General features: G+C 35.9%; 1 protein-coding gene across 1 annotated transcript in view; it reads right to left on the bottom strand.

The window, feature by feature from the left end:
* Positions 1-20,289, bottom strand: part of LOC121423839 (protein O-linked-mannose beta-1,2-N-acetylglucosaminyltransferase 1-like) — a 46,318-nt gene extending 26,029 nt beyond the window's left edge. The window contains exons 1-2 of the mRNA XM_041619346.1: positions 20,177-20,289; positions 2,092-2,243 (exon numbers count right to left, since the gene is read on the bottom strand). Coding sequence (XP_041475280.1) covers positions 2,092-2,243; positions 20,177-20,270 — 246 coding nt within the window. The 5' untranslated portion in view covers positions 20,271-20,289. The remainder of the gene's footprint in view (positions 1-2,091; positions 2,244-20,176) is intronic.
* Positions 20,290-20,734: the final 445 nt, after the last annotated feature.

Raw genomic sequence — 20,734 nt, 5'->3', positions numbered from 1 at the left:
CAAATATTAAGAACTGTCATGCTAGTAAACCATGTTCAAAAAGGCTGTCCACAGAGAACCTTGTTACTGTAGCGATATTTACTTGTATATTAGTTTGTAGCCAATCAGATTCCCATATCTGAGTACCTTTCAACAGTTGTCAATGAAAAATCTCCTAACATTCGAGGGGGGGGGCAACAATGATTACAATTCTTATTGAAGAAAAAGCAAGACAGGATAGCTTGAGCAAGTTTGGATATGACAAAGGAATATAATTATCTTTCTTCAATAATTCCAATCCCATATTAAAAAATACATTAATAGACATCTATTTGGTATGGCTATTTACCGCATAATTATATTAAAAAGGGAGTTGGACGCATATTTCTACATACTAGTCGAGATAAATCAACTCTTAATTCATAACATGCAGCCCTATGTTCTGATAGAATCTCCATGCCAAGGCTAGAAGCCTGTCCAATTACATTCACAGCCCCCCCCCCCCCCCTCCCCCATACAGATCTCAATATCCCCGTTACCAAAAATTTGAATCTCCTTGTAACCCCAACTCCCATCCTAAACAATATTCATTTAGCTGGCCTTTTGAGAAAGTGTGAAGAGTGCGATAATAAATACATTTCCCCTTCCTCGCGTTCCGTCCTCCACCAAGCCCCTAACCCTCAGCAAATGGCCTGGAGAGGAGCAGGAGCGGCAAGGTACAAAGGAAAAGGTGATATCTGAGGGAGCGTGCATGTTGTTTATCTCCCTATTCAGTGTGATTGGATTCTCATTTATGACGCGAGGGGAAGTATCCGGCTTTCCTCCTCGCCCTCGTAAGGAGAACGGTGCGGTGGGTTTAAATAAGATTGGAGGATTTTAACCCAATATTGAGCTCTAGATACAGCACAAGGTTTTTCGAGAAAAGATGGATGGCAGTAAAAGTGATTTCATTTATAAACGCAGAGTGTGTTTTTATATACTCTTATTTTACTAGTCAGTAACTAAGTAAAAAGATAAATGAAAACCAGCTCGAACCCAATAAAATGAATTGTTACTGAGTTGGGGATTGATTTGTAGGTTTATTCTTTGGAATTTTCTTACCGTTAAAATGATACTAACAGATCTACTTGAGTTATAAAACACTATGTAGGCCTTCTTTACAGTCAAAACCTTAATTTTTTTATTACCAGGGGCTAATTGTCACAAACCTACTTTCTAAATCTGCAATGTTTGACAAGCTTTATAATTGCAGTGAATGGGGATATTTCGGGCTCTTTCATTTTTTTCCAGGACTCTTTGAAGCATTTCAGGGGCAAAAATCACCTGGGCCCCCTCAGATTTTTCTCCCCTGGTTCTTTACCTTACGTTCAGTTGAGCTTTGCCAGACTCTATATCATATTCAAACTCCCATCTCTTAAATTATCATTTTTTTTTGTCCTGAGTGTAAGTCAAATTTGGTCAAAGTTGAAGGTATTTCATCAGTCAAAACAAAATCAAGTTACATTTTGGAAAAAGTCCTTTCTTTCTCTTTTATAATTTTTCTGCACAGTTAAAAAACATCTCATAATTTCCCATATCCTTCCCGCCATGATGCGTGCTTGCAACTCAACGGATGGGATAAAGAGAGTTTTGGCATGTCCGTCGTAATGATCTCTGGATCTCCTCGTGTTTCAAGTTATGGTTAGAGTGTTTGGAAAGGCATGATTGTCTGCAATGTTTGCCATGCAGGAAAAAACAAAGCACCATGGTAAAAAAGTGCAGCTGAGGTGAAGCCAATATGTATACTACGACGCAATCCCATCTTCCATGTAATGGGCTGTCTTATTACATATCAGAGAACATGATGAACTTTTTTCGTTCCGAATTGGTTGTGATGATTTGTCTGTTGCCATAATGAAGGTACCGTAAAATAAAAACCATTTTCAAATTTTTGAGAAAATGACATTTTATTGATTTTTTTACCACATGATATATGGGGAAGCTGCTTGCATAGGACGTCACAAATTATAAAACTTTTTTATTCAAATCTTTGATGGATTATTTTTCTATTTTCATAATCAATGTTTTATCAGGATGAAATTCCCTTTTAAAGTACAATGAAAATTAACTTACTGGTGTTCCTCCCACTGATACGGCAACCTTGTTTCCACTGGATAGGACTTCAATGTCGAGTTCTTGAGGTATCGTATCTAAGATATCTCTGCCTCCATCTTTGGTCTCCCGAGCCTCGACTTTCTCCATCGTCTCGCCGTCTCCACCTGCAGCTGATAGAGGAAAGGTCAAAGGTTAAATGTCAATCATTAAACAAATGTACACAGTAAAAGGGTGTTTAAAATTTTATACAACACACCGTACAGTGTTTTTTTTTCAAGTTTAAAAAACCATGCTAATTTATTAATACAATTAAACATCAGAAATCAAACTAGTTATTTGAGATTTAAACACTTGTTTAAACTGCTTAACCAACTGAAAGGGTTAATAGTAAGCAGCAAAATTTACAAATTTTAAATCAGTGCTTCAATTGTGTATAAAGTGAACCAATCTTTAGCCTTCCTGTGATTATAGATTTGATTTGATAAGTTTATAAACCAATACTTGACAATTTAATGTAATGATTAATGTTCAAAGACCAACAGGTTTCCACAAAATATAAAAATAGTAAGAAAAAAAGCGATAAGGCATGAAAATTGATACACTAGAGTGGCTGTACTACTACCCAAAGAAGAATAGTCATGGTCATCCTGTTTGACTTTATAAATCATTTCATAACAATACTGTTTTATTCAAAATGTGAAAACAATTGTTTTTGGAGCTTATTCCCAATAAAATATCTGTGCATGACCGGGTGTATGCATTACTCTATTTTGAGGAGTGTTAATCACTTTTTTACCATTTTGTTTGAAATTTGCAGGCTATCTTGCCGAATGTAAATATTAAAATCTTGAAGAAATTAATTCTTCAAAAACATATCACATGCTCATCAAGAGTGAGCAAAATCTGCATAATGAATAAAATGCTGTCTGAAGAAAAATCCCTACTGAATTTAAATGAATATAAGTAATGCAAAACAGGAGTCATCCGTATTCCCGGTACATTATCATGCACACATTGTCACATGCCAGACAATTTAGCTGACAAAGGTTAAATGAACAACTCTGCCTGCCTGCCTGCCTCCCCTCTCCTCCCGTGAACAATGATTCTTTGAAAATTGTGGGCATATTGCGTTAAATCAGGCAGATAATTCGAGAATAAGATTTCCCAGACTTCTGTCAGGCTTTGAGAATGCTCGCGGGTGAAATCGGTGTTGCAATCTTGCTGTTTTGATCTATACTCCTTATCCCTCATTTTCATGTCTTTTCGCCCCAGAGGATCAAAAACCTAATATTGGTTACAAAGCGAGTCTTCTCATTTTGCCCTCGATGCAAAAGGCCTAACTGAATGAAGATATGGGTTATCCGCAGTGGAGGTCATGTGACATATCTTGCACATGAGTACACTCAATTGTCTTGTTCAACTCATCTGCAAATAAACCAAATTATTCAGACATTTCATGATAAAAAAATGAAAAGCAAAACGTGCCATAGCCCTACACATAAAATTGTTTATAATCAAAAAGTACATTTGGTGATAAATTCATGATGATGCTTGTCTGATTTACCTCTATCTATTCAAATCATCTTGAAATTAGCGTGGACTCTGTCTTGAAGTTCTAGAATCCTATGAATTACATCAAAGGTGAGAGCAGAATGCCCATTAACTTTGCCATTATGGCTTACTACCACGGCAACAGCGCTCAGAAGCCAATTACAATCAAGGTTTCCATAAGAAGTAAAACAATCGCAAATTGACCGTAATTGTCAGTATTTGTGAAGTGGGGACAAAGAACAGCAGGTTAAACTTTGTAAAAGACAGTGAAAAATTTGTCACACTTCACCAAGAGAGTATCTACTATGATACAGTCACAGCAATGACACTGAATCCAGATCATCCGATGATATTGTCATTGTTAATAATAACATTATAAATTTGGTCGGTCTGGAGTCACTTTTGTCATTGTTACTGTGGCACAAGGTTTCACTTTTTGCATCACACGATCGGTAAGCAGAAACGCCCTTAGCAGCACAAATTGTGCATTGTGTAAGAGCATTTCTGCACCGTTTCAGTGCGCAAGAATGTTTCGCTAAGGGCGTTCTTGCTCCGCGAAGATATATAGCCTCTGGTCTTGGATAGCTACAGTCCCACGGATAGATTCCAGATGTAGGTGACAGAGAAGTAGATAGATTACCCAAAGTCAAGAAGAGTCAAGACATGTACTTCTTGGTATCCTGTTGAAGCCTGTTGCAAATTTACACTCTTGACGGCCTGGGCCCTATGTCATGGATCCTGTCAACACTGACAAGCTGTCAATATCTGACAGTTACCATAGTAACAGATGGAAGACCAGTGCTATTCAGCCAATCAACATTGATGATTCCATTGACATAGTATCAAAACTGTGAATTAATTCAGTGCTCACATTTTTCATGAACACACTCAAGATCTTGGTCAGAATAGGCTCATGTTGACAGGGGGTGATGGTCAAGGGGGCTGTTTGCATAAGAATGCAGCCCCCCCCATCCCCTAGTCTGCAGGCAGACCCTGATTGAAACTTTGATCAGCAAGTGTGTCTCCATGCAAAGACTAGCACACAAAACTTGCTGTGAGAGGGCCTTCAGTACACAAGGCATGGGGAGGCTGCACATTCAGACCCTTAACTCGAGTGAAGGGTTTGCGCAACAGACTACCCATCCCCCATCACACTAAAGACAGTGAGTACAGTCAGTCCACTTGTCCATCAGACTACTATTATGGTTGATAATCTTTCCAAACTGAAACTGCTCCCCAAAAAACTAGATTTTAAAAAAATATTCTACAAGATTAACTTTAGGTCAGTTTGACTTTAGGTCAGTTTGACTTTGAAGTCATCCGTTTTGGGCTTGTTTGTAACCCCTGCGTACAGGGAATTCACACACTATATTGGTAGCAAAGGAATTTGAGGGGCACAAGAAAATCTTCATAGGGAAGTTAAAGATTAATGCAGTTCGTAGTTTGAAATCCTAGTCACTTCTTTCTGATGCCGGATTTAAATGTTGGCCCCATATCTAAATAATCATACCTGTTTGATACAAGCCTGTAAAAACTCAATTACACACAACAAAAACACCATCATGGGTCTGCATTAAAGACTACTACTGAAGACAGAACTGGAGAAGTATAGTATTTTGACTTCTCCCAGAAGTCCAAGTGCAAGGGATATCACTGTGACTGACCATATTTAGCCATGATTCATTCATCTCTTGAGGCAATATCAAGTTATTGGGCTGGAGTCTGGTAATTGCAGGGGTCATGTTGACGGTGACCTCGGCCATACCAATGGTCTTGACTGCCATCATGCTGGGGGAATAGTCCCAGATGGCCCAAAGAGTTTGCCGGCTCCCTTTCTGGATGGACTGAGCAAATGTTGACGGTCATCATGACAACTGTTCGTGGGGAGGGCTGGGGTGGTGTTCTTAAGAAGGGGAAAGGAGTGCAAAAATCTTTGGGGTATCCTCTCCCCCCCCCTCTCCATCAGATATTTACTATTGTAAAAGTACCGAGTAACTAATACTGGGTTCAATATCCGTCAAAAGCTAGGTTACACCAACGCCAAATTCTCCCAAATAAATTTGACCGATTCTAGCCGAATTTGGCCTAATTTTGATGTTTTCAGTGGATTCAAATGTTCCCGAATCCTTGTTGAATTTTCTTGCATTTGCGGAGGGGGAACAGAATACTCCCGAAAACCACCCGAATACGTGTATTCGGATGAATTCGCAACTGATTCGGTTCCAGTGTAACTCTAGCTTTAGCAATTGAGTTTGTAACTCTTGTGCAGTGCATATCTCCTTTTTCAAGAAAAAACAATTTTGATCAATTGTTTTTCAATTTGCAAGAACTGTTTCCCTGCCATGCATGAAAACATGAGTGATTGACTGTTACTACCTTTTAACAATTCTGTTGATAAATATTTCATTTTTTTTCTCCCATTTTCTTTTGAGCCATAGCACTTTGAATAGAGTAAATGCACTCCTCACTCATGAAATACTTTTAAAAAAATCATTTGGTGCACATGATAAATAATCAAGGATAAAAACTACCCCATTAGCATCAGAAATGATGGATATTTCCTTGGAAAAATTGGTCATTTTATTTGCTTTTGTTCCACTGAGCTGCTAAAAGAACCCTTTTAGAGATGCTTTTAAAACAGGTATGATTTCTTATGATTGATGGCATAATTTTCATTTTGATGTGCGAATTAAAGAAAAGTCTCAAGTCTGCAAGGTGCTATTTGAATTATGCATGCTAGCCATTCCTTCTTCTGAGCTGGATGTAGAGGTAATATCTTATGAAAATATTTATGAGCAAATACTTTTAAAAGGAATGTTAGGATTTGCTCTTACAACCAAAGGATTTTTGTAAAGCCATCTACAAGATGTTTATGGAATATATCAACACTGGGTAAAACAACCTCGTGCAAGGTCAATATACTTTTGATCAATATGATATTAAAGTAGAAAAATGTGAATTTAGTTCGATTTCCTTTATGATCTTTCTACTAGTATTCATCCATTGCCCCTAATTTTACACATATAAATTACAGCCGTACCAACTTACTTCCATACTGAAACAAATTTGTTTAGTCTTATAAAAGTTGCAGATCACATCACCACTAGTATTGTCAAAAAGGTATATTATGTGTTGTTCTTAATCAAAATCTGAGTGGAATGCACTGATAAAGCAAAACAAGAGACAATTCTTCAAAAAGGTTTGTTGTTGTCATTCCTACTTTCAGTTGAATGCTGTAATGTTTAAGGGTGAGAATTTGTCAATAGTGATGGAAACGGACTAGACTAAAATAGCTTTCTTTGACACAAACTTCAATTCAGGTGGGCTACAACCTTAGAAGTGCCTAGTATTTTGGGTTTTTAAAGCATGCATGATTGATGCAATATAACTATGCTCATCTCTGCCCTTCAGACTTCAAAGAGAGCAAAATTAAGTGACAAAAAATGACAAGTGGATCCACTTAGAGTAGGTAGGCCTATTTAAGAACATGGAGGATTAGATTTTTTGAAATATAAGAAGATATTTATGAAGTTGAATGTTTCTGAGATGTAAAAGTTCATCTGGATGGGTCAACTGACATTACAATGACAGACTTAAGATTAGCCCTACACATGTATACAAATATGTAGAATTGCCACCCCCCCTGTAGGGATAAAGGAAAATTCTTTCTCAAGAAGAAAATATTTCTTTAATTTTCAACATACTAGAGAAGTTAGGGGTTCTGGGAGAAACATCATTATCATTTTGTATTTCCATCCCACTTATTTAAAATATCTTTCATTTTTTTTCAAATGTGCACGGTTGCATTCAAATACAGCATTATTAGGTAACTATGGAAAAAGCATCAACAAGAAAATAGAGGATGAATGGACTTTCTCATGGAATACTTTGGCATGTTTGCAGTTAAATTAGGTAATATTCAGTTAAAATACATTAAGAAACAGATGAAAAAGACGACTGCCTGCCTTAAAGCAAAACATAACATGACAAGCAATAGAAATGCAATATTCCATGCTCACAATACATTTATTAACCGTAAAACGTCTGACTTGTCAGGAGTTTAGGCATGCTGAGAGTCCCAGCGAGTTGTGTCAAGTGCGTAGAGAAACCCGACTCCCCCATGGTCAACGAAGGCTGAGAAAACGCTCTTGAAATGAGGCCCAACCTAAAACAACAGTCTTGGGTATATATACAATCCTTTACTTTCTCCTAATTGGTCCCATTGGATGTAACTGTGCGGCTGATTAAATATAAGCAGTTGTTACCCTCAAGCAAGAAATTAAGTTCCGTAAACACATAATTGCCATTGCGTGACCTTAGTGAAAATGTACAGTAGCTGACAATCATACGTGACACCTTGCCGACTTTAGGGTGAACTAATGGTGTGAGACATTTTTGTCAAATTTTGATACAAGCGCAATTTCACCAGTTGAATGTATAATCAGTAGAATAATGCATAACAAAAGTATAGTAGTGGCAGCAGCAATAGTAGAAGAAGTAATTTAAGTAGTAGTAGCAGTAGTAGTAGTAGTAGTAGCAGTAGTAGTAGTAGTAGTAGTAGTAGTAGTAGTAGTAGTAGTAGTAGTAGTAATATTAGTAGTAGTAGCAGCAGCAGCAGCAGCAGCAGCAGCAGCAGTAGTAGCAGCAGCAGCAACAGCAGTAGTCAAGTAGTAGTAGTAGTAGTAGTAGTAGTAGTATTTGTCTTCGCCTTAGTAGTATAACAGTAGGAGCAGTATAGATGCAGAAGTAGCAATATTACCTAACTCAAAGACATATTCAAATTAACTTCAATAAAATACAAATCACAATTATCACAAAATAATTTTGATCACAGATTTTGCCTCAATTATCCTTGATGTTGGAATCTAAAAAAAAAAAACTTTTATCCATCTTCCCTCATCTTTCAGAATGATATCCATCCTGTTGTTATGGCAACAAGTACATCACGCTCATTACTGGATTACAATTGCCACTGAATATTATCTCCTAACTCTGAAAATAAAGACATTGATCTACACGAAGAGCCCTGCTCTTGTATATTCTCCCTCTCGGAGGAAAGTGCATGTATCTCAGTTACATGAGATTTAAGGCAGGATTTCCATGGATATAAAATTTGGGTGACTTTGGAAGCTACAAAGTAAGATAGAAGAAGTATGGACAGAGGAATGAGCCAAGGCCACTCCAGAATTTTCAGAAAATCTTTTCTGAGGAAGATAAACCAAATGTATAATGAAGATCAAATTATTTTTCCAATAAGATGAGTTCGTTATCATGCTTCATGTTCAATTATTTCATAATACATCCATGATTATATACTGGGAAGTTTGAGAAATCTTCAAGGACAGATTACTCAAATGACTCAAAAACACAAATTATTTCTTGCAATCAAAAGATCCTTCTGATACAACCCGACTTGCAGAAACCACAGACAAACTCCTAAAGTGCGGATTTAAGCGCAGATAGGGTTGTAAAGCCGAGGTTACTAGCATACATTTCAAAACGAGATCCTCAATCTGCCTCCCAGCGGGGGTTGGAAAAGGGAGATCGCGATGCTTCTTGCGAGGAATCCAACTGAGCGACGACACCGTCGAATGATTCTTCCCACGTTCAGAGTTATCTTAATTAAGTAAGGTAATACCATCGCAATGCGGAGACAGCTGCGCAGTGGATCCCTCCATCCATCTCTCATTGGAGCATGTGTATAACCTCTCCCAAATGAGTTGATGATTTGTGGGTTAACGGCAGTTGGTCTACATATGACAGGTATAGGCATTTGGCATTCATACAGATGATGCAAACAAAATATTGTCAAATAAAGTGTGATTGTTTTACCAGGACCAAGGATTAGACTCTTTGTCATCTCTATTTCATGGTCTATACTATAATATGTAGTGGAATATTTAAGCACTGTATTGTTCATCTAATCAATCTAATGCTTAAATATGGTATACTTAATCTTATCTTCAATCATTGTACATAGTACATGTCTAGTTGTATAATCAAAATTTAATCTTTAAATATTGTTTATTCACTCTAATTGTTCATTTAGTCAAGGAGTCATTTGAACTGATTATCAAACAAAATTTATCTCACTTTTATTTCAATTTCTGTCATTAACTCATCCAAAAAAAAAATAATATAGCTTGTGGAAATGCAAAGTATGAATTTAAAACATATTTCCTATGACCAAATTATTGGAAAGGAACAATTCTATTAAAGGAGAAAAATGATATAATCGTACAACTGAAAAAATAATAATTAAACACTTGGCATAGATGACTCAAGAGCTTTACACTCAAAAGAATCCTCCCTTTGGCAACAACCCTGGCTCTTCAAACCTAAATATACTGCCGGAAGAGAGCACATCAGAACGAAGACTGAGTATCTATCTCATTCCGTCTGACAATGACTGGTCTTGGGCAAACTATTTTCAGGCATGTTAAGGGTTAATCAGTCCATTCCTGCCCCTCTTTTTGGTATTAAGTGATCGGTGTCAGGAGAAATCATGGCTATAAACTTGGGATGGACGCATCAGCTTCTGTGCACTTGTCAGTGGCGTGGACAGACGCAAACTTGCCCGAAATTCCAATCATTCTGACGATGGCTATTAATAGTTTTTTTAATGCAGGCAAGAGGCTGCAATGAGCTAAATGACCCCAATGAGTTTTGATAGGTACCATAAGCATGGATCTATCAATATGATTTCTGTCTATCTAGATTGAAAGAAGGCTATTAGTGGATTGTGCTTATCTATTACCAGCTTGGTTGAAAGATTTCAGTAAGTAAGGAATGAAATATTTGCCTCTTCGTGGTAAATATATATTTCTTTAAAACTTTCCTTCTCTGCTGTTAAGATTTTTTTAAGGGGTTGGTTCTTACGTTCCCCGGTGTAATCTCACTCATCTTTAAAATTCAGTTTTTCTTCATCTATTCCTAAATCATCTGCATATCTAAAGACACCTATGTATCAAGGGCCAAAAGAACTATAGACTCAAATTTACAATACATCATGTGTCATTATCTTCCCTAAATTTAAAGCACATTATACTGCTACAATAATGACATCCATATTCATGCATCAAAAAACTATTGACCCTGACCTACAGATCCCCTTCTGCAGATACTATTTTCTCAAAACATCCCTACAAAATCTCTGAAATTATATTCTACATGCTTGGAGAGAAAAAAATGACCTGGAATTAGAATCGATCCACCCAACACCAAACCAAGGTCAATTACCGTAAATGCCGGTTAATCATTTCACAAAATCAACGGCAGACGAGACTCGGAAAATCTTTGAAGATCTTTGACCATGAGATATTCCATCACACTGCCTAATTTCATTAGTCTGTGCCAGTAGGGCACAAATTCATATCATTTAAATACAAGTCAATGTCCTTCTGGTTCTCAATGGTCGAATGGCTTGACGATATCATCTCAAAGACCACTGCCACTTGAGTAACCCATGGTTCTCCAGCTTAATATCATTGGCATTGATTCACAGGCATTCACCCTGCAGACGACTGACGCTCATCGATCCTAATTTTCCTCTACCTCTCTTTCCTCTTCACTTGTTTGTTTTCTTTACATTTTCTAATCCCTTCGCTGGCTGATTGTTTAAATTCCAAACATTCTTCATATTTCTTCTCATTATCATGGATGAAATTAATTTGAGCAGAAATCCACCAGCTTGCATGCAAAGAATATCTTAATGGAGTTGAGACCTATTTTACGATGTAGATTACGATGTAGAATAAAAATTAACTATCTTCATAAAAGCGTGGCAGTTAATGTTATAGCTCTACAACATGTACCTCTTTTCATTTATATTTGCATTCCCATAAAACCCTACCAGGAGTATAAGCACAAATAGGGCAGGGGTGGGGGGCACCGCCCCCACTACCATCAATAATTCATCATCTGAACTACATTTATATATGTGCAAATCCTTAGACTATGTCATATTTTATCCACAAAACAGCTGCTCAGAAAAAAAGAATGGGGCGACGGCCGACCGCCCACAAAACATTTTAAATCTGCTCATCAAGTACCTATCTCGGTTAGATATGAAACAACTTACATGGGCAGAATTTCATGAAGCATCTTAAGTGATTTTATTTGTGTCACAAATTTGCTCTGAGCCAACCAGATGCAAGCATTTCACTAGCTTATAACAGTAGCCAGTATTAATTACTGATTATTGGGTGTGGCCGGAAATATGCCACTCCACATCCTATGAGGCTATGACTGTATCTAAATGTTTCCATTAAACTGAAGAAAGTGCAGTCTCTAGTACAGTATCATATCAATTGAAAAACGTCAAACTTAAAATGCAAACAAGCAAACATCTTTTTTTTTAAGATAAACATAAGTCTTGGTTATGAGACTGATTTTAGAAGACACTGCCTCAAAATGAATAGAATTGTTGATTATAAGCCATATGAAGCTTCCTTAGTATGCAATAAGATTTAGAATCAAACAAAATGATCTGAAATATATCGAACTCTAATTTTCTTGTAATATTTGGTTCTTTTTAATTGAAAAGAAATTTGATATAGTCAAACATGTATAATGTAAGAATATTAACTCGACTTTGCTGTTCATGAGTCAAAGAGTGAAGTAATGGATGAAAAGAATCGTACAGAGTCTGGACCACCAGACTACTCAGATGGCAATGGATGAAAAGAATCTTTCAGAGCCTGGACCACCAGACTACTCTGGATGGCAATGGACTCTGCATTTGTTGTGTAAACAGCCATGCTTATTTGACAAGGGCTTTAGAGCTAGGGATATGAAAATAAATGTTCCCTCAAACACAGACAACTTTATCTTTTTCAGACACAAGTCTGGCTTTATCTGCAGGAAAGAATGACCTTAAACTATATAGCTAGACTGATCATGAAATATCTCCAGTGTGCTCCAATCTGTGGGCTTGTTTATATTATAAATAAACATGTTATCCCACAGTGGTCATGAGCAAAAAGGAAACATTCGAAACAGGATATGCCTTGTTAATAACATCTCCCTTTTCTTGTTATCAGAAAAGTGTTCTGCAAACTCACTGAATTTTCAGTGACATCTTTCACAAGCTACAGAAATCCTTAAAACTGATTGGCTGGGATCAATTTGTCTGTGGGAATCAATGACCGATGAGTGATTTGTGAGAAACTCCCCAGGTATATGCATTCTGCATGGGTTTCATTCAAATATAACACATGCAAATTCTCCTAAATCCTGTAATATATAAATTAATTTGCATCAATATACATGGTATATGTGATGTATAGGCAGAAAAGAAACGTGCCGATCTCTTTTGCATGGAAAAAACACTTTTTTCATATAAATATCTTCTAAACATATAACTCAGCTAAACTTACAAAAGACTTCTTTTAAGATCATTCACAAGCTGACATATTGTAAAATTCTCTATCTTTTTATCAACAAAGGTCCACAATTAAAATTAGGTCCATTACTCTGCTTCATACTGCTAAATAGAATCGGCAGGTGTCAAAAAATTAACTAGATACATGTGTATTTTTGATAAAACTTTTCAATCATCACAATTCATCACTCTGATTATAAACCTGAATACAATATTGTAAAACCCACATCCATCACTCCAAAAGTGAATTCAACAAGAATATTTAAAATAAAAAGATGGGGTTGAAATCTGAATAATGAAATTCATATTGGAACCCTTTCATCTATTCTATTAAAATTTGTTGACCTCATTGTGTATTTTTAGTGAATTTTGACGGTAAACTTTTGGTAATCAATCACAGGGGCTGCAAACAGGATTCACCAAATGGAACAGAGTAATTGTATCTCATTGACTGATTCTTTAGTTATTTTAATTATTAACTGCCTTTTTGCTTAGGTATAATTAAATGCCCATAGTTACATGCCAAAATTTATACGTGCTATGATATATGATATGGTATGGTCAAAGAGAAAAAAAAATATATGTAAGTTAAAAAATATATTACAAGGCACTAAACACGAAACATATTGAAAGTTAGCATTTACAATCGTATGATGAAAATACTAAGGATTCTTAGCATGCTTAAGAAGTTTCCTTTTAGGAAAACTTTGAACCTTTCCATCTGTATTTTGTTCTTGTAGTTAAACCACTTTCATGATCTAATATCCTGACAAATGTGTATTAGGGTCATTAGGGATGCAACATAATATATCATAGATTTTTAACTTGACCACCCAATCAAATGTCCATATTTTCCATCATATTGACAGTAATCTTTTAGGATTAGTGAACATTTTTACTAAAGTGGAACACCAAAGTTTTGTCTGTCACACAAAGTTTTTAATAAAAAATTGTATTTTTTGATCAAATTGATACAAATCCTGTACGTATCAATTAATAACACAGGTTGCAAGAATGCTTCACAAAAGTGGAATATTGAGGTATGCAATATGCACATTATTCTGATGTTTTATTGATTGCATGTATTAACTGACCTCCATACCAAAATTTCAATTAAAAAGCCACATTTCGGATCAAATTGACAGTAATCCCACCAATCAATCACACAATATCAGGGAAAGGATTTACAAAAAAGTGGAGTAAATTCCAATATTCGCATTATTCTGAATTCATTCATTGATGACGATTTACTGACCTCCTTCATATAAAAATTTCAATTAAAATGCTGCATTTTGGATTAAATTGACAGTAATCCCATTGATCAATCACGCATATCAGGAAAAGGAGGGTTTTTTTTAGTGGAACACCTGAAAAACTCTGAAATTCATATTATTCCATTCTCATTCGTTGATGGGGATTTACTGACCTTCTTCATATGAAAGTTTGATTAGAATTTTGGATAAAGAGAGTAATTCCTCATCAATCAAGCACACAGATTTCAAGAAAGCCTTCTAAAAAATTAGACTATGATAATTAAAATTGTTATTCAAATAAACACCACAAAATCAATACCACTCTGATGTTAAAAATAATAAGGATTAGGTTGAGGGAAAATTGTAGTTTATCATCCCTTTGCATATAGTAGAAACCCCTTATATGGGCCAATATTCAATTTACATGTAAATCCTAAGCCCATGCAAGGATGGGATAGATCCTGAGGGTTGCTGCAAGTTAATTATTGATAGAGCTAAATTGAAGAAAAAATGTGTAATTCATCAAGTTAGAGAAGGGGAAAGAAGAGAAAGGAAGAACAATCCTCACTAAAGTAAAAAATAAAAATAAAAAATATAAAAAATAAAGAGAGAGAGAGAGCAGAGTAGAAACATAATGAATATATAATAGAAGGATGCAAGAATAACACCTAATTTGAGAAAAATGTTCATATGAATTTGAAAACAAAATCATAAAACATACTGAAAGGAAGGACAATGGGGGAAATGAGAGAGTAAACATCTTGTTCTAACAACATAAAGAGAAATATGGATGTAACAAACTTCATTTTAATGACCATATGGCAGGGAATAATCATAAATAAACTTGTAAGAAAAAAATAATTTATTTCAAAGAACCCTTCAAATCTACAATGCAAGCAAGTTTGAAAAATGTTAAGTTTAAAGGATGGATCCTTTGTAAATGGTTAGTGTTCGAAGAAAAACTAATTTACGAACATTCAACCTTGAGTTTAAAAATGCCCGACATGGGTCATTTGCATTTTATATGATTATCTATGGCACATTAACTTTCTATATATTTTCAACAAACTTCCTTTCATAATATAAGTGGGGTAATTTAAATGAAAAGGGATGTGTAGCTTAACAGCTTCCGCAAAATCCTATCTGAAATCACTGACATTGATGAAAATTGTTAAAAAAATATGTCTTTGGAATAAAAAAAAAGAAATCCAACAAAATGATTAATGACCATGGGTCACAACAACATGTGCATGACTGTGAAGTGTTTATAGAAGCATCATCGACCAATGCAGATGATGAATAAAATTAGATTTATCAAATGAAGGCCTGTTTCTCTAGTGGCTTTGATTTTCTATATCAGCTGCATGATGAGGCAAATAATGACAAACAACAAATATCAGCTCTGCTCAATCTATTCAAATGAAATACATTCTATTCCTGCATAAACATGGAAGAGGGGTTTCAATAGAAATGTCATCTGACAACTCCCATTAGTAAAGACACCACCATTAAAGGGAAAGTTCAGCCTGACAAAAATTTTCATGCAAAAATAGTAGAAAAAATAACAAATATTTATAATAATCTCAAAAGAGAAAAATCCATTAAACAATTAAAATATTTTTTCATCATTTTTCTGCTATTTTTACAACAAACTTTTCTTCAGGGTGAACTTCCCCTTTACAGATGAATTCTTATTCTAAGAATGAACACAAAATGAATTTTGAAAGAAAAAATATAAAATTGTTTGTACAATAACCATGAAATAAAGGTAGAAAATCATTCAGTAGCCTAATTAGCAAAGTAAGCGAAGTATTCTCTTACTACATGGCTCTTTTCCTGAGGTGTCATATAACATGTGCCCACATATGCTATTCAATGTTAGTTATTTCAGTATTTTCAGTACTACTCAGTGTTCCGTTCAGGTTATCAATTCATACCATTTGACTAGCTTAACTATTAGAACTTTGAATTTACCAAGATAATTTTGATAAGAATAAACCTCTTCTTTTTAAGTTTTCGTTTCAACATCATTGTTGATTACAATGACTTGATTTTGTCTTTAAGGTATAACCGGCGCTAAATTGAAGGTGTTGTAAATGTAAATGTCTGTGGCTTGCAGGAGATTGAAAGAGACTTGCGATCTTGCCACTAAAAGGTTGCCTTCAGAGCTAGCAATAATGGCAATCCATCACCTTGCAGCCCATTTACACTGAAGGATATTTGTACATAATAACGATTTCAAAACGTATAAAAGCATCATTTTTCACGCTGAAATTCATATTGACTGTGAAGAAAGAACAATGAAATGAGTTTTCCAGTACCTGGCAGGAGAGATAAGCAAACTCAATTAACATTATAAGCTTTGCTTACTGATACATTGTTATGAATTATGATGCTTTTCTGTATATCGAGAGAGTTTGGACCATAAGATAAGCAAACTCAATTAACATAATAAGCTTTGCTTACTGATACATTGTTATGAATTATGATGCTTTTCTGTATAATGAGAGAGTTTGGACTACTGTATTGTTACAATGAAGGACAAGTGTATTGCCAACTCATGATATAAAAAAGGTGGCTACACAGATGATTAAAAATAACATTACAACTAGACAGTGGTCTGTGATTGCTACTCCACTCACAACAAGTGTGATAAATGACATTTCTAGGAATAAATTTTGCAAGATTTGAAATTAATTTTTTTTCTTCAAAATTTATGAGTTGCATTCACACTAGATCAGATAACAGACACCAATTAATTTATCTACTGACATAGCAACGCACCTGGTTTGTTATATAGCCATTTCAAGTATTTTTGTTTTTCTTTGGAAGTCTCCAGTTATATGACTGTAGGCTACAGTGCTGTGAAGACAAATTCATCTAAAGGCCTATACACTGCATTTTTATAAAGTCTGAACAAGGTGTTACTCTACAAGTACGACCTGATATAAAGAACAACTCCGCGGAAATCAGGTCTCAGGTCTTCATTATTTTGCTTTGTCTTGGGTGGAAATCATGCCTCTTAGGAACTGTTCCAATAATTTTCAGTAAACATGATTGACAAAAGTGCTTGAATTTAGTTAAGCATCATGTGTACTACTTAGGGGTGAAATACATAATTCATGTTATTTTTATTTCATGTCATGTACGTGTCTGAATCCAACTGTATTATTAATTGCATGGCTGAATGAATAATGAACAGTTTTACCACAACTGGCAAAATATCTTGAATCCTGAATTATGTTTCCATCTTAAATCTTATCCACAATGCCTGGATGTCCCAATATTCAATACAATACACCTGCACAAATATGAAATTACTATGGTACGGAAAATATTATGTAATGGCAAAATCATAAGTGTAAAATGTATGTGTACTGGGTGTCAGAACTCTTATTTACGCAAATCTAAGATGGCTGCAAGAATTGAAGAGGATGAATGTGCGTAGGCGTGAGCATATCTGACTAAGGGTGTGTTTATGCTTCCATTGAGAGGACAGAATCAGCGATTTCAAACGTCGATTCAAAATGCCGATCGTAAACTTGTTTCTGGGAGTGCTGTTTATGCTTAACTTTTCAGAGCAAATCATGGTCTCCAGCTGGCTTCGCATCGTAAAGCGAGGTCAAATTGGGCGCGCCTTTTTTCGAAAGTTTTTTTCCGATTGTTGTTATTACGTGGAGATAAGCATGGAGCAATACGACTGAATTGCCCGCGGATTTTCATCTCACCGGAAGCATGTACCAAATGACGTCATTTAAACACGTTTACGATCGTGGTTCTGTTTATGCTTCCCCAGAAAGCCTGATTCTGGTCAAACGACGTTTACAAACGGAACTTTTTGTGAGTTTACGATCGACGTTTTGAAACAGCGTTTAAATGAAAGTAAGCATGGACGCAACCGTGTTTTGGACTAACCACGTTTGGAAACGCTGATTCTGGCCTGAAAAGTGGAAGCATAAACACGGCCTTAGGCGGACAGCATCAATGGGGGGGGGGATATTTGAACTTTAGAACATTGGATTTGTTGAGTTTATGTAGCTAATCAGGAAGGGTATGCACAGTTTGCACATTCATTTATTGTTGTAAATAAAATTGAACAAACTTTTCTTCTTCTACATCTATGAAATAATCCTTGATTCTCCCCCATCGCTGTTGACTTTCATACTGAATCATGAGCATATTTCAAATCCTCATTCTGCTTTTGCAAAGAGGGCATAAAAGCACCCCTAGATTGGCAGCACGGATATCATGTTATCACTAATCTACAAGAGCTAGGACTCATAATGTATCCTGTTTACACACGGCTCGCTCGAGTGTTGAATCATCAAAGAGGGCAACTGTGATCGCTTTTATAATAGAACAAAAAAGGCGGGTTCGAAACAGCCCGCGGATCACGAACGGAACTAGAATAGATGTCACAAATATATGCCATGTTTGGCCTAGGTCATACGGGCTCAACACGACACAAAAAAATAGGCGGGCCTGACTCAGCTTGCGGGTCGAACTTACGATTTTGGCGGATCAAAAAAGCCATGTTCGACATGGCTCGCGGATCACACTGATTGCGTTTAAACAGCATAAAATTGCCGTGTCGAGCATGGATCGCATGTCGAACCCCGAGCCATGTCACGGTGTAAACATGATATTTAACGCGATCACATTGCCATGTTGAACACGGCTCGCGTGTCAAACCCCCGAACCGAGTCAATGTGTAAACACGGTATTTGAGACCAACCCTTCATAGCATTGAGAATATCCACTGATTAATCATTACTGATGCTCAAACCTGCCCTCGGTACACCACTAATCATATCTATATTAAATTCAGTGCTGTCCTTGCAATACAACAAAACACACAATTTCAATGTACTAGGGATGATGATGAATGCAAAACATATGAATGAAGGATGGCAGGAGGTAACTACTGACCTGGTAATCATAGGCCTAGTGTAAGATCATTTCTACCGGGTTCAATGCATCTTGTGTTATACAAGAGAAGCAACAGGCAGAATTGAATATTTAATATGAGTACACGATTCAAACGTCAATGGTAATACCAATAGAAAAGTATGAATTTATGGAATGTTTAAGATGGGAAAAGGAGGGGGAGGATGGGAATTTCTAGGAAGGAAGAGGGGTAGAGAAGAAGGGAGCGAGGTGAAAACGGACAAAAGGAAAAACAACTAGTTGTACTTGATAATGTGGATAGAGGTGGAGAAGAGAAAAGGAAACAGAAATGGGTAAAATGAAAGAAAAAAGAATAGGTAGAATTAGAGGAGGAAAAGGATGTCCAAGAAAAAAATAACACTTTTGGTATTGTAGCTTGAAAGCTCAGTATTAAAGAAAAAATCTTTTTTTTTTTAATTCTGATATGTACCAAAAAGTAAAAACAATGTATTTCAAGCTTAATCATTTTATTTCCTGCTTTAACGAGTCGGCATTGAGATCAAACTATAAAAGGCCTTGTAACAATTTGTACAGGAAACTGCCAGCATTAGCGTGAATGAGAGGATAATGGAAGGCTTATTAAAACCAATTTACTTGTCATGTCCAACGGAATATCTAAATTCCTATAGAAAAAATGTTAAAGGGCATTTTTTTTCCTCTGGCACTAACTCCTTCAACCACCCTGCCATACCAAATGAAAATGGACCAAACCTGACTTTGGAACCTAAAATCAAATTTATGCAGAAATTCATGATACCAGGATTTCGCAAAGAATCAAGTTCAAGAGAAATTCCACTAGCCCCCAAACCAGAACAGATTTTCCATTTGGACTAATTGTCCCAAAATATTTTTGCAGGAAAATATCCACAACAAGGTTGCTTTCACCAGGCAAAAATACTTTCTGATTGGAAAGGCCAATGCAACCAAAGAAGTATATTCAAACATATTGAAATGAAATACATGTTCTTACCTTCCATTTGGGCTTCGCGTAGTTTTCTGCCGGTGTCTGCGATGAATAATATATTGATAAGTACTGTAACTAGAAGGACACCTAGAAGAACCATCTATTCAAGAAAGAGAAGAAAAAGATACAAAAAATATTTAATAATATTGTCACATTTTCTTGAACCCACAAACTGTTTAAAGATTGATTGATTGATTTTATTCATCAAGAATATCACCGGAGATTACAATGAAATTGAAGAATACCTTGACAGGATAGCCCATGAAAGCCGAAAGGCTTATTTCCAATGGGATTTCATAATATTGATTTAATTTACAACCAAAAATTACATTTATTTATAATTAAAGACATTCTTTTGCAAATCAGTCCTTGATATCATTTTTGAGTTCAATGAGAATAGCTGTGAAGTGACATTTGATTTTAGAGTGCATCCCCAATCATGTAATTCCTCTATGGCTCATTGCAGGTCATCTTTATAGGTCCAATCTCTCTTCACTATCTCATTGTTTTCTCCCATGTCCTATATGCCAGCCTCTCTCACTCGCTAACTTGGCTTTCTTTTAC

This window comes from Lytechinus variegatus, chromosome 11 (assembly GCF_018143015.1).
Source record: "Lytechinus variegatus isolate NC3 chromosome 11, Lvar_3.0, whole genome shotgun sequence".
Lineage (NCBI taxonomy): Eukaryota > Metazoa > Echinodermata > Echinoidea > Temnopleuroida > Toxopneustidae > Lytechinus > Lytechinus variegatus.
The sequence above is the reverse complement of the archived record's forward strand: the minus strand, read 5'-3'. Positions and strand labels throughout refer to the sequence as shown.